A 14,386-nucleotide genomic window follows, 5' to 3' on the forward strand; every position below is an offset into this window, starting at 1 on the left:
TAAACGCACATCACCATTATGATTCTTTGTACTTTCATCGAGGACCTAAAAAAACAAACAAAAAACACAAAAAAGACTGGAGCAGTGAAAATAAGACAGCAAGTTGCACAACATTAAAAAGCATGACTACAGATGTAGGTGATGTAACCAAACGGGGAAGAAAATGACTAAACACCTACGTGAAGTGGGGAGATTCGTACATTAGCGGGTGAAGCAATAAAGATTACCTCAACACGTCTTCACATTTCATGTGGACAGGTTGCTTTTCTGTAAACAGTGTTTTTGCTTGTGGATTCAATTTTCATACATTTCTGTTTATTATTGCCTTTTTTTTTTCTTCTTCTAGACTGCAGTTCAAGCATGCTCAAACGTACTCTGAAAGAGTTAACTGAGGGATCGTTGCTCCTGAAACCACATGAGCTCAAACCTTTTAAGGCAATTTGTCAGACATGCAATTTTATTGATTTAAGCCATTAGTGTGACATAAAATTCCACTAAAGATGACATGATGCACCGAGAATTATAAAAGTAGCTGTTGGATTAAACTTCAAAGAGCTGATAGACAAGCTGCAGTTGTTTCTGTGAGATGTACGTTTAGATCTATTTGAGGCTTTAGATGAAGCTCAACATTGCGTTGTCATATCCCAGCTTTTATAGCTTAAATATTCCCAATCTGCTTTTGGGAAGCACACAGAGGGTTGAAGAGGTGATGTCATAACCAGAAGCCAACCCAGAGCTACATTTTAAAAGGCTATTTTTGTTTGCAGTGAGTGCATTTAAGAGATCAATAACTCTTTCAAAGCACATTACGTGCATGTGTGTACTGCACTGAGGAAAAAAGAAAAAAAATACAAAAATCGGAAGCTTTCCTGTAACAGGTAGCTGAACACATAACTTGTTTTATACACGTTACTCCTAGCTGCCAGATGGAATACACATCAGTTTGGCTCCGAGTCTACTGAGAGGGAGGACAAAGAGTGACAAAACAACACCACAAAACTCATTCTATTTCGTCTAGACCTCCGGCGTTTGGACAGACTCACCATTCCTCAAGAGCCAAATAATAAAATAAAGTAAACCCAGATGACACGTTTGTATGAGTTGCAAAATGTCAGAAAAATGATTCCTGATAATTCTGGTCCATGAGACCACATGGACGATGTTGGCAGCAAGACAGGATCTGACATCATAGTTTGTGCATCTGGATGAAGTTAATGGAAGTGATTCTGCTGGTTTTGAACCCATCGTGTGAACAGCAGCTCGGTCCAGCTTCTGAATTCTTACTGGCAAAAGTGTCTTGATTTGAGGAAAGTAGTACAGTAGGTTCTGAAATATTCAAACACCTTAGTGGGCCTTGGCCTTGGGTTGGGTGATTCTACGGACGACACTGTAGAGGACTCCAAAGTTCTGCAGAGAGACCGGAGAAGACAGCGATCATTTCGGGTTTCCAAATATGACAAAACTAAGAACAGTCAAATAAGTAAACAGCACCACAACCTGCTCCTGCTCTTTGTAAAGTGATGGTGTACTCGCCCACGGATTGAATTAGACACATTTCTGGAGTGTGGTGCTCTGCAGAGGAATTTTAGAGACCCTCAATGACACACTGACTAACCTGGATAGCGAGATACATCATCCCCAAGTAGGCTGCGATGCAGACAGCCAGCAGCAGGTCAAAAATAGCCGGCTTCACTCTGAGAAGAAGGAAAACCACCAGAGTAAGATTTGGAGAGGAGGAGACAGAAAAACATATTCTTGGAAAAACACTCTCTCACTGATCACATATAAGAACTAATAATGTTTTATACATCTCATCTACAGCATAAATACAAATAACCTTCACCAGCGCTGATAAAAACCTTACAGGGTGATGAATACAGCATGACAAAATCATCTCACGAAGACCTACCTGTAGGCATTCATGGTCTGTTTTAGCTGGTCGTAGAATACAAACTCTGGATCCCTGCAGGAGAGAAGGTTAGAAGTGTTGATAATACTTTCTAGGTATTTAAGCATCACAACTAAAAGCATATGGCAACAAAATTACATATTGTAATGCTTCAAGATCAGAGGGAAAATTATCACAATAAAAATTTGTTTTGCTTGCTTTTAATTTATTTAAAAAAAATTATTTATTTTTTTATTTACCTTTTGTCAGCTTTCACATAATGTCTCTTGACATCCTTGAGGTAGCGGCCGAGGTGGTACTCCAGGGTGGAGACGACGCTGCTGTCTTTGTCCACCAGCTGTGCAGCTCGGGGCTGTGCTGTAAGCCACTCCACGACTGCTGACAGATGCTCCTCCTGCACCTTCTGACGTTACACACAAACGTTTGTCACGACACAGATGCTGTATGAGCACAGCGCTCTCCAGAGATCAAACTATATGATGAAAATTCATATGTAAGGAAAACTACAAATATATAAATGTCCACTCAATGCAGACTGAAGCCGTTTTTTTTCGTAAATATAAAATTGTGTCAATTATAGCTTAACCTAACCAGCCCTGAGATGTTTGACAGGCATAAGTTTACGCTATAAAATAACTAAGACATGTTTTCTCATTCATTCAGAGAAAAAGTTATGATTTTGTGTGACAATAAGATGTCTGAAAAACATACCATTTGTTCTGTGAAAATCTGCATGTCTCCAGGTGCTCCCTTGTATGAAAGAACAACAACAACAAAGTTATATAAGTTTATTAGCAGAAACCAGGCCGAACAAATAGTTTCACAGCAGTGCATTACTTTCTGCACCTTTTCTGTGAGGTTGTAGATGACCCGGGCCAGCGCTTCTGCTAGCACCTTGGTGTTCCTGCCAAGCTTCTTCACGTCCACATGAGGCCTGTGAGAGACAAACACGTTTGTAGACAGTTCAAGCAGAGGCAACACTTCAGAAACCAGGAACACTGAGGAACATAGAAGAGTGAGGGCAGAAACAAAAGAATGTTATCATAAAGGTGGACTTCAAGGTAGAACATTATGTAGTCGTTTTTGTTAATCTGCAATTATTTGTTAAAAAAAACTTCCAATCAAAACAGTTTGGATGTAAAACTGTACAAACTACAAATAAATAATGTTTTACTGCATATAAAATTAATGTGTATTTGTGTGAATGTGAAACAAAAACTTGTTTTATTTTGTAAATTCATATTTTTGTTCTTCTCATTTCAAAGGTTTTGAATGCAAGGTTGAAATTTTCCAAGTTTCCTTTGGGAATCCTAATTTATTACAACCAATTTCTTTTTTTGCGAGTTGCTTGGCTCACTTCCTTGGTGTAAAACATGTTCTTATTGGCCAATCCCAACTGAAGTAAGAGTTCAGCAACATCCAAAGTATTAAAAAAAAAACCTTTATGGCCAAAAGAGAAGGACGGAGCGGAGATGACAGAAAATATACAGGAATATATTCACAAACCCTTTTTTGTTGGTAGTTTAGCAAAAGTTTTCATATTTGACCTGGTGAACAGAGACTACTTTTGTTTAACTATATACGATTTGCAATTTCTGTATCAAGGACGTGGATGTTGCAGGGGGTTGCTGCATTTGGGACTGGCCACAAGAAAACTTGTCTCACATCTTTTAGCTTAGGTTTCACCCAGGAAATCGAGCCCAAGCAGCTCACAAAATGTTCAGATTTGCAAACGGCACACTCAGACTCAAAGAGGTGACCTGACCTAGGTGTACACTCGGCTTTCACACAGAGAGAGCTGGGATGGATGAACATGCAGAGTATCAAAGGTCACGTTTATATGTGCATGTGGAAATGCAAGTAAAAATATATATTCATATTGAATATACTTGCAGTGAAACATTATTTAATTGCAGTCAGTATAAATAAGCTCTCAAACTGTTTTTTTTCCTGTATGGAAAAGAAATCTAAAACAACAAAATTATACAGAAAATATAAAGAAGTCAACATAAAAGGAATAACTACTGGAGACAAAACCACAAAAGGTGGGAGATGCACACTGAGGAGATATCAAATTCTAAACCTCATAAATCCAACAGCGCATCATTATGAAAGAAGAGATGAAACGAGAACAGCAAAAGTGTAAACATGAAAGACAGCAAAAGGGAACTAAAATGGCAACTCTTCTTTTTATGTTGGAAGTGACTTGCAGCAATGAACCCACCCAGCAGGGGGCTCTCCCGCTCCGTGGCGAGAGGAGAGGGACACTGACCGCACGTCCATGATGCTGGAGCGCTGAGCCGAGCGGTGAGAGGGCAGATGGGACAGAGTGAAGGCTGGCAGTCGGCGGATCCCGAAGCGCTCGTGTTCCCAGGCCAGCATGTCGTCGGCCAGGTTGATTTTCTTGTGGACCATGGAGAACTTGACCTCTGGGTACTGAGTCATAGCCACCTGGAAGACAGTGAGGACAAGTATGATTCAAACTGAACGGCATTAATACACAATCTACATCCACACTTGGTTCTGGGATTTTAATTTTAGTAAGTAAAAATATATTAGAATGTTGTTATTTAATAAAATAATTAGTTAATAGTTAAAACCTAGCAAACAAATACAATAATTTGAAACAAGGAACTTTATCAATGATCAAAACTGCTCATGTTTCAAACTTACATGATGCACCTTAAGAACTAAATAAAAACTTCTGCAGTGTGAAATGGGTTTGAACACTGAGTTGTAGTTTAAAAGACATTTTCAAAAAGAGAAGTTTATTTCAACATATTTTGTCTGTAATTTAAACGTCAAGTGTCTGGGTCTCCCACCGTCTCCAGCTCTTTGAGCAGTGCAAACTGAGGGGTTCCCTCTTTAGGGGGTTTGGACACGTGGAGGTGCAGCGCGTCACTGTTGCCCAGAGTGTCCAGACACAACACGAAGGCTACGTTGTCCTGCAACAAACTGGAGTCTGTCAAGAAAGGGGAAAATGACAAATATGAACAGATGAAATAAAAACACTGCTCCAGAGTTTTCTCTTCTGTCTACTTGATTTATAGACTTTGTGTTCTACTTTAAAGACTAGAAACAAATGGTGTTTCCTAATCAGATGTGAGAACTGCATTAAGAATTGAGCTGCATGAACATTGTTTTATCCCTCTGCTGGTAGATGTTGGGATTACAGCACCTGTGTGGTCCAGGTTGTCCTCCAGCCAGCGTTTTGTACCCTGATAGTTGAACTTTCCTCCACCTGAGAGGAAGAACAGCAGGTTGTACCTGAAAACACAAAAACACAATTTTCACATGAGATGAAGTGACTAAAATTGTCAAATAAAGAAGTAGAGAGAAAATTAAAGAAGAGGATTCCTCAAACAAAAAAGGATTTCAACATGAGAATGAACCAAATGTGGAAATGTCTCTGATGGGAGTTGAGTGAAAGATAATATGGTAATACCGTATTCCAAATTTTTACCCATTGTTAAAAATTGGAAGTGGTGTAACTTTGATTTAAGCTAGATTTAAAGTGAAGTGCATCATTTTAGGGTGGTGCCTATGCTCGCCCAAATATGTACAAAATATGCTAAATTAGTTATTTTAACTTATCCACAGTTGTTTCACGAGTTCACAAGATAACGTACTTCATAAATAGCGGTAAAAAAAGACAGAAAAGAAAACTCCATCAAGCTGAGATGAGCGATGGCCTCTTGACTTACGCAGCATGCGTCCTCTTGTAGGTGTAGAGCTTGGAGAAGAGGCGAGCCAGCTCTAGTAACATGGACACTCCACTGCCGTTCGAGTCGGCGCCGTATGACAGCCACTGGACACAACAACACCGTCTCATCACTTTGACATCTTTTTAACAATAATTAGCTATTAACCCAAATATTTTCTGATATTTGAAGGCAAAATATTTCAGCTGCAACATCAGCAGAATGTCTTAAAGTTGGAACAGATGACAAACAGCAGAAAGCAGAAGGAGGTAACTTACAGGGGCAACACCAAAGGAATCATAATGAGCCACGACAACAATAGTGGGGAGGTCCTCTCCTCCGACTCCAGCCAAACGACCCTGGTTTAAAAAAGTAATGATGAAAATGAACCAAGAGTCTAGAAAAATATCAAAAATGTTTCTAGTTTCTATCAAAGCCTTCAACATATTTCTATGAACATTTAAAGAGCTGATAAGGAACAGTTTTACTAGGAATTTAGTAAAATCCCTCGGTAGAGAAACTCCAAACACTGGTTGACATAATTGTTGAATCGAGCTAAAATAATCCCATTTGCTCAGATGCACAGCTTTAAGAACACACAAGGGTTTTTGTTCAGGAATTTAAATCCTCCAAAACAAAAAGTGCTGACAGAGCTGAACTGTGGAGCTCTGTTCTCCGGCCAAGTCAACACAAAATCCGTTTTAAATTGTTTTTTGTGGTGTATTAGTGTTTTTTAGGTATAAAGCATTTATCAGCCCCCAAACTCCCAGATGAAACACCTGGATTAGTGGTACGGGTCAGGGTCTGTATGCTACACAGTGAAGTCAATAGAGAAGGTGATTTCATTTAACTCTGAAAACTTTTACCCTCTTTTAAAGAGTCTTCTTTTACACTGGCGTTTAACTCCAGCGAGCATGGTCAGTAGGCCAGTCCTTGCATTGTCTTTTTATTCTTTATCTTGGTGACTTTGCTTATTGCTTTTATTTGTATCTCGTGGTTTTATTTGTTGCATTTTTGTTTACCTGTATAGCACTTTGGTTGCCTTATGGCATGTTAAAGTGCTTTATAAATAATGTTTTTGATTTATTTAGATCATCCCTGCTAAAACTAAAACTTACACCTCGATTAGAAAAACAGATGAATGAAAAGCAAACACTCTGACTATATAAAAAATAATATTTCCACTACAACCTAGCCTCTGTGTTTCAGTGAGTTGCTCCATTTCTAGTCTCTGATTTCAATTTGCCGTCTCACCTCCAAACTGGTGATGGCCCAGTCACTGACGGCTTTGCTTTGAGCTCCACTGGTCACCATCTGAAAGCCATTGGCTGTGGCTGTATGAACTAGCACTACAGAGGGGAGAAAAACACACAAAAAAAACACAGCCTTACACACTGCATGAATTAACTGATATTCCATCTATTGTGTTTTGTCTGGCTAAAAAATCTAACATTTGAGTCGTGTTAGTTTGAGTTCTGTGTATGATGCAGGTCAGGTGGGCAGGCTTCAAGTCTACCTTCAGCTGCAGATAAGGAGCCCTGTGTGGAGGAGGAGGTGAGGGTTTGAGTGTAGATGGACAGTAGCTCATCATCCTCCATGGCAAAGTAGACCGGGACGATGGTCTCAGTAGCCAACATCTCCGGTTCCAACTCCATGAACTGCTACAGAGGATAACAAGTGAAGAGCGGGGGATTTAATAAGATAAGACGCGTCCATTTGGTGGGGCGCTGATCAGAATGAACTGTAAGGCAAGGTAAGTTTATTTCTATATCACAATTCAACAACAAGGTGATTCAAAGTGAAAGAAAACAATCTGATATAGTAACTTCTCACCTGCATGACATACATAACATCTATGTTAAGAACAATGAGAAGAAGCTAACTGCTTTACAAATACTGTAAACTATTTGTTCTTTTACTATTATTTTGTCAAGAAAAAATATGTCCGTTCATTCAATAATTCAGGAGAAATTTGTAAGCCATGCAACAAAAAGAACAACCCATCAAATGCATCTTTTTGGAAAATGCCCACTCAGCATGGAAGGTTTAATTAGTCAGGACATGAACTTCGAGACCCAATATTAAATCTCTTGGCTTTGTCACAATTTCCCCCCAGAATCTGTTTTTGAATCTTACTAATTGAAAAGGAATCAAAGCTGGGCCTGTTAAATAAACTGTGGATTGCAGCACTTTCGTCTCTGTTCCCAGCACTGCCGCAGCCTTCAGTATGACATTTAGGTCAAGCGAGTGTTTTTTGGATGGAGAGAAATGGTTGGATAAATAACTGATTCCCAAAGCCAAGTTTACTCTGGCATTTTACATGAAAACAAGGAACCTTAAGTCAAACAGAGAGTCAAAGCATTGTTGCATCGTGACTTTAAGCATTAGAGTACGCTGTTACCTGTACTATGTCCTGTGGCATAGCAGACATGTTCTTGGGCAGGATGATGACCACAGCCCCCGCTGACTGCCGCAGGGCTTTCTGGTACTTATCATACGTGAAGTCCGCTAACCGCATGATAACACAGCGACGACTTAGTACCTCTGCCTCCACAGTGCGGGCTTCCGTATTCAGGATGGCATTCCTGGTACCTAAAGAAATAAGACACAATATTTGTGAATTTTGAGTCTAAGATTAGATAGTGTATTGTTCATGAATATTGTTGTAGTTGTTTTTCCATGACCAATAATCATTATCAGACAATGCTTATCAACGATATTACCATTTAACACTTGTGCTTTATGCCTATGTCATGGTACTCGAAGAAGTGTGGCGTTTGAATGAATCAGCAGAAAAGACACTACGCTCTGATTTACTATGACATTGTTAAGCAATACTCTGCTCTGTGGTGGTCAGTTATGTTGTTAGCAGTAGACGACTAAATATTTGCAAATTAATCAAGTGAAACATAGTAACAAAGCCATTATAGACAAATTTTTTTCTTGTATTATGTTGAATAGAATTATTACAATATGTACACAATGCAGGTGTCAAGAGTATAGTTTAGATTACTGATAGATCTAGAAAATAACGTGCCAGATGAGGGAAATAAAAAAAAAATCCCATCTGAAGATGCAACTTATTTAAAAAAACAAACAAAAAAAAAAAACAGTAATGGCCCATCATTTCACTAACAAACCACCTCATGTAGGCCAACAAAGCCTCCAGGCAATCAAGAGATGTGTCTTTACAGAGGTTGCCAGCTGCTGCAGATTAAAGAGAATAACTGCAGTGCCTGACCTGGCCTCACTACAACCACTTTTAATGCATCAAATCAGAATCAGAATCATGTTTATTTGGCCAAGTCCGGTCAAACAGGACAGGGAATTTGACTCGGTTATTTTCGCTCACTGTACAGTAAATGTCAAGATATGATACATTTCTGAAGGACTATAATGTTAAACAGGATATCCAACCAGTATGCACTTTGCAAATTTTGACAAATGAACGTTGGTTGTCTCGGATGGGGGCTTTAAAGAGACTAAAGCTAAAATTTTGCATTTTCAACAGATGAGACCCCCCCACCTTTTTTTTTTTTTTTTTAAATTGTGGTTACATTAATGTACATCAAACTAGTGATGTTGTCCCTCAAAATAGTATCCATAAATGAGCATCCTCTTGTAAGTCTTCTTTCTGCTTTGTTACACAGTTTGACACGTTACAAATAAGTATTAATGCCAGCAGGATGAAAAAGCAGAGGAGAGTGAAGGGTGTCTCTGTCAGCAGGTCCATGTGAGGACAGAATCCACCTCCCTCTCCTGTGTTGGTAGCCATCCCTGATAGTTATCATTTACCTCCATCGGAATGCAAATGAGGAGAACATTTATTCATTAAGACTGACAGCAAGAATTTAGGGGCTTGCAGATAACACTATTATATATATATATATATATATATATATATATATATAAAATAGTAATAGTATATACTATATATATAATAAACACTATTGGGTGAATGAGTAGATTTTTTTATATTTATGTACAGAAATTGGCAGCTAATTATATGTGTATGTATGCATGCATGTGTGTGTGTGTGTATATATATATATATATATGTGTGTAGGACGTATGTATGGGTGTATGCGTATGTAGAGGTATATATATATGTGTGTGTGTGTGTAAGTAGATATATACATAGTTATAGAGCAGATGCCATAGTATGGTGTAAATAAGTATATTTATATAAATATTTATATGGGCATGGGGGTACAAATATATAGAAATATTCAACTATGTGTATGTATGTATAGGTATGTGTGTGAATATAATTACAGTATATAATTATAAAAATAATAATAATAGTAATAACAATAATAATAATAATAATAATAATAATAATAATACTGTTATTTAGCAGTGTGAGTACAGTGTGTGAGTATTTATGTGAATGGGGGTAGGATTAAATACGTTTACACTTCTTCCTACTCATTTTTGCACATGTAAATTAAGATATCAAGTGTTAAAGGGTGGAATTCTTTGTTTTGTTGTTTTGTTTTCTTAACTTCTCTTGAAGTGTTGTTTTTTTTACATGTACAAAAATAAAAATCAAATCAAAAATCAAAGATTAAAGGAGAAACGACGCTGTTTCGGTGTCACAAAACGACCTGAGTGCTAGCAGAGCTAGGCTACGTTAGCAGCTAGTTAGCCTCCGTCCTGTCACTGAAACGCTTTACGGCTAATTTATAGTCCCGCGTTACACTGACGCAGAGCGTAAGCCGTAGCCTACGCGGCGACGCGCACACGCTACGCCGTACCCTACGGCGTAACCTGTGCGTCGATTTAACGCGGACCATAAATCAGCCTTTAATGGTCGCTGTAAACGACAACAAACTCCTGAAACAAGCCATGCATACACAACCAGTAACCCCGTCCAGCCCCAGCCCGCGGAGCGGAGCAGCCCGGCTCACCGTAGGGCTGTCCCTGGAGGTCGTACTGCTGCATTCGGTACACCGTGAACTCGTGCGCCGCCTCGGCCGGCAGGGGCGACACCAGGATCAGCACCGCGGGGATGAACACGATGAACGTCAGGGGGAACGACGACTTGAACATGTTGTCGAACACCTCGCTGGCCTCCTCGAACATGTTGGCGATTGTGTGTATGGTACAGCAGAAGGACTGGGTTGAGATTCAGCTGTCACTGCTCACACTGACAGCAGCAGGAGCGGGTTCTGCTCAGGCGGAGGACTGGACCCCCTCTGCCCCGGAATATATTACTCTATCATAGGAATATAACGCTGGTGGGGGTTTCTGAAGAATGTGACTTGGGTTTAATATGTAACAAAGGCTATATGATTATTTAGAGTAATATTAGAAAGGGTATATGTGTGAGGTTTAAATAAACTGGACAGGCATCTGCTAGAACACCTATAAATACAAATTGGTAAATTATTTAACGTTAGATGGCGCCCGCGCTGCACCGAGAGACTGTACAGGACTGTGTCAGAAAATTAGAATATTGTGATTTTCTGTAATGCACTTACAAAAACAAAAATATCATACATTCTGGATTCATTACAAATCAACTGAAATATTGCAAGCCTTTTATTATTTTAATATTGCTGATCATGGCTTACAGTTTAAGAAAACTTAAATATCCTATCTCAAAAAATTTGAATATTCTGGGAATCTTAATCTTAAACTGTACAATAGAAACCACGGAAACCATAGAAACTAGGGTGGAAATTGATGTCTAATAGTTACTGAATTGATTGAAAAATACAATTATCAAAGTGTTAAATTCAGATGAAGGCAAGGCACGTTTATTTGTACAGCACAATTCAACACAAGGTAATTCAAAGTGCTTTACATCAACATTAAAAGCAGCAAGACACAATTAAACAGTAAATAAAATGATAATAAAAGAGGTAAAATAATAAAAAGCACAAGTTAAAAAGGCAATGCAAGTTTATTTGTACAGCACAATTCAACACAAGGTAATTCAAAGTGCTTTACATCAACATTAAAAGCAGCAAGACACAATTAAACAGTAAATAAAATGATAAGAGATAAAGAAAAGAGATAAAATAATAAAAAGCACAAGTTGTTAAAAAGGCAAGGCAAGTGTATTTGTATAGCACAATTCAACACAAGGTAATTCAAAGTGCAAAGACACAATTAAACAGTTAATAACAAATACATTGAAATAAGGTGATAAGAAAAGAGGTAAAATAATAAAAAAGCACATGTTGTAAGTGGCAGTAGAGTACAGCAGGTAAGTATTTAATTTAAGAGTACGTTTCAGTAAACAGTAATGTTTGTAGCCCTGATTTAAAGGAGCTGACAGTTGGAGCAGACCTCCAACTTTGGAAGTTTGTTCCACCGGTGAGGAGCAGAATAACTGAACGCTGCCTCACCTTGCTTGGTTCTGGTTCTTGGGACACATAACAAACCAGATCCAGATGAACCTCAGGGGTCTGGGAGCTTCATAGGGAACTAACAGATCCAGCATGTATTTTGGTCCAAGACCATTCAGTGCTTTGTAGACCAGTAGACCAGTTCTTTGTAAGATAGAAGCACTATCTTAATCTGGAGTTTGTTAATATTGTGCCTCTTTGTCTAGCTATAGGGAAAAATTGCTAAAGTAGGTTTATTTATATATTTACTTACCTAATTGTTAGATAATAGGTGCATTATTTCGGAGAAAACGTACGACTACTAATAAATGTAGCCTACTGTTTGCCAACATTTGTGTACATGAGGAGGTCTGTAACATTTTTGCTTTTGTTTCAAAAAGTATTTAATTTTATTGATTTTTATTGGCCACAGATTTATTCACCGCCGAATTTTACATGAAATGTGATGTACCCTAATGAAAAACTGTCATGGAAACCACATTTCTGCCACTGTGAATAATGAAGTGACTGTTGAAGGTGTAAAGTTAAGGCCATGCATAGATGAATAAAAGACTGATCAGCTGTAAAGGAAAGAAAAAGAGCAGACTTTGAAGTCGGCCACCATTCTGTCTAAAGAAAGGTTGATGAAGATAAATTGGTTTCAACAACAGGTTAATGATTCTTCCTTTGAGACACCGAAGCTAAAAGTTATGCTTGTTTTGCAGTGGCCAAAAGAATCATCATCTAAAATGGATGAATAGCCTTGCAAACAGCAGTGCATGCAAGACAGCTGAACATCTGAATTTGAACCCCAATTTTCCACAAAAAAATGATTGAAAATCGTCCATATGAGAAATTAAACTGTCCAAGATGGCTATAAGCATTTACAAACTAGAATATTTTTTAAAGGAGATGTTGATAAAACTTTTGGTTCAGGGTCATCTCCTTTGTTATTTCCAAAACATTCGGTCTAATTCAAATCACTTAACTATTCACAGTAACAGAAATATTAGAACCAGAAAGATTGCATGCAGCTGCACTAAAGCTTTTTTTTTTAATTAGCTCTTCCTCTTCTATCATTGATCATTTATTTGTGTGATGTATGTGTTCTGTTCATGCTTCATAAACAGTTATTTAGTTGGCATAAAAAAAACGGTTGTCTTTGTCTATCTGTGAACAGTTTTGGCAAGGTGTTGTTGGTGTACTGGAAGTAGCGCTACACAAATCAAAGTGAAGTGTAACTGCAGATAAACCTTTAAAGAATAATGAAAACATGACTTGCAAATGATTGTGTGCTATTGTCTGCCAAACAGGTCTAAACATTTGAAAACCGAAGGATTTGGCCAGATTGTGGTCGTCTGGGAAAAATGAGTAAGCAAAATAAAAAAAAATATTTTGAGCAAAACTTTACCTCGCAGAATAAAGTTATTAAAAATGAAAAGTCAAGCAGGGAAGTGGTGAAAACTATATACTCTCTCTTCTGCCCTCCATCTTCTTCGCTCTCCTGGGGCTGCTCTGCTAAGTGGGAGATTAATGCTGATATGATGTTCTGCTATCCCACTTAATGGACCTTGGCGTCATTATTTCCTGTAGTATGAGTAATCCATGCCCAGGCTGGTGAAAGGACTGCAGGCAGCACACAAAGCACAAAGCCAATTTAGCATGGATGTTGAATCTCATTGTAATGATTTCACATTACTGAGAAATTATCATCTGGAGATCCTCTGACATGACCCACTGTCTGCTTGAAGGAAAACAAGCTGCTCAAGACAAAAGCAGAAAGGAACATTTGTTCAGAGGGGAAAATAATGGTCTTGTGTGGTCGGTGCGTGAGCGGCACGGCCGGCAGCAGTCACATCACATGAGTCTAATTCCACAAAATTCATAACATCCCGTTGTCACATGGTCACTGGAGCTCAATCAGTGGCTCAGGAGAAGTGAACGTGGTCACATTTTTCATCTTCTTGTACAATTTTTTTTTTTTTAAGATGTGGAGACTGGGTGATACACACACACACACACACACACACACACACACACACACACACACACACACACACACACACACACACACACACACACACACACACACACACAGTCCATGCATGGGCTCTTCAGTGACCTCAGAACTTCCCAGTGTTCCTGGGAATGTCCTGAATCAGGCCTGCTTTAGTCCCAGCTCCGGGCCACTGAGAAACACTTTCTCTGTGCAGCCACACAAAGGATGTAGTCAGTTTGTGTCAGGTTAAGTACCATGGATTAGTTAGAGATTATCGTCCTACCCACAAACCCCCCCTTGTTTTCTTTTTTTGCTTCTTTCCATTCTCAGAGGATGCTGTCATGTTCTCACCACTGCTCAAACACGGGCCACAGCGAGTTGCTCCAAGGTGAGAGCCACTGAATAGCACTCTAAGAGGGAGTGCTCGTTGGTTAAAGATCTT

At 38.8% G+C, this 14,386-nt stretch overlaps 1 protein-coding gene across 3 annotated transcripts; it reads right to left on the reverse strand.

Annotated features, from left to right (window-relative positions):
• Nucleotides 1-771: 771 nt before the first annotated feature.
• On the reverse strand, nucleotides 772-10,782 carry ncln (nicalin). 3 transcript variants are annotated; one of them, XM_061738294.1, is made up of 15 exons: nucleotides 10,521-10,782; nucleotides 8,012-8,202; nucleotides 7,127-7,268; nucleotides 6,865-6,959; nucleotides 5,889-5,969; nucleotides 5,614-5,717; nucleotides 5,088-5,176; nucleotides 4,732-4,871; nucleotides 4,134-4,360; nucleotides 2,756-2,843; nucleotides 2,621-2,659; nucleotides 2,149-2,312; nucleotides 1,910-1,963; nucleotides 1,616-1,694; nucleotides 772-1,407 (listed from the first exon to the last, which is right to left on the reverse strand). In XM_061738294.1, the coding sequence occupies exons 1-15, from the start codon at nucleotides 10,693-10,695 to the stop codon at nucleotides 1,345-1,347; spliced, it is 1,731 nt and encodes a 576-aa protein (XP_061594278.1). In that variant the 5' UTR covers nucleotides 10,696-10,782; the 3' UTR covers nucleotides 772-1,344. The 3 variants fall into 3 exon arrangements, with proteins under 3 accessions (XP_061594278.1, XP_061594279.1, XP_061594277.1); XM_061738295.1 differs by having other exon boundaries at nucleotides 4,182-4,360; nucleotides 7,127-7,271; XM_061738293.1 differs by having other exon boundaries at nucleotides 7,127-7,271.
• Between the last annotated feature and the right edge of the window lie 3,604 nt (nucleotides 10,783-14,386).

This window comes from Cololabis saira, chromosome 13 (assembly GCF_033807715.1).
Source record: "Cololabis saira isolate AMF1-May2022 chromosome 13, fColSai1.1, whole genome shotgun sequence".
Classification (NCBI taxonomy): domain Eukaryota; kingdom Metazoa; phylum Chordata; class Actinopteri; order Beloniformes; family Belonidae; genus Cololabis; species Cololabis saira.

Excerpts from the sequence above, each read along its gene's own strand:
- ncln (XM_061738293.1), bottom strand. The coding sequence starts at position 10,695 with ATGTTCGAGGAGGCCAGCGAGGTGTTCGACAACATGTTCAAGTCGTCG. Across the intron at positions 4,361-4,731 it reads TGCTCAAAGAGCTGGAGACG|GTGGCTATGACTCAGTACCC; the intron begins GTGGGAGACCCA and ends ACTGTCTTCCAG. Across the intron at positions 2,844-4,133 it reads GCGGGAGAGCCCCCTGCTGG|GCCTCATGTGGACGTGAAGA; the intron begins GTGGGTTCATTG and ends TGTCTCTCACAG.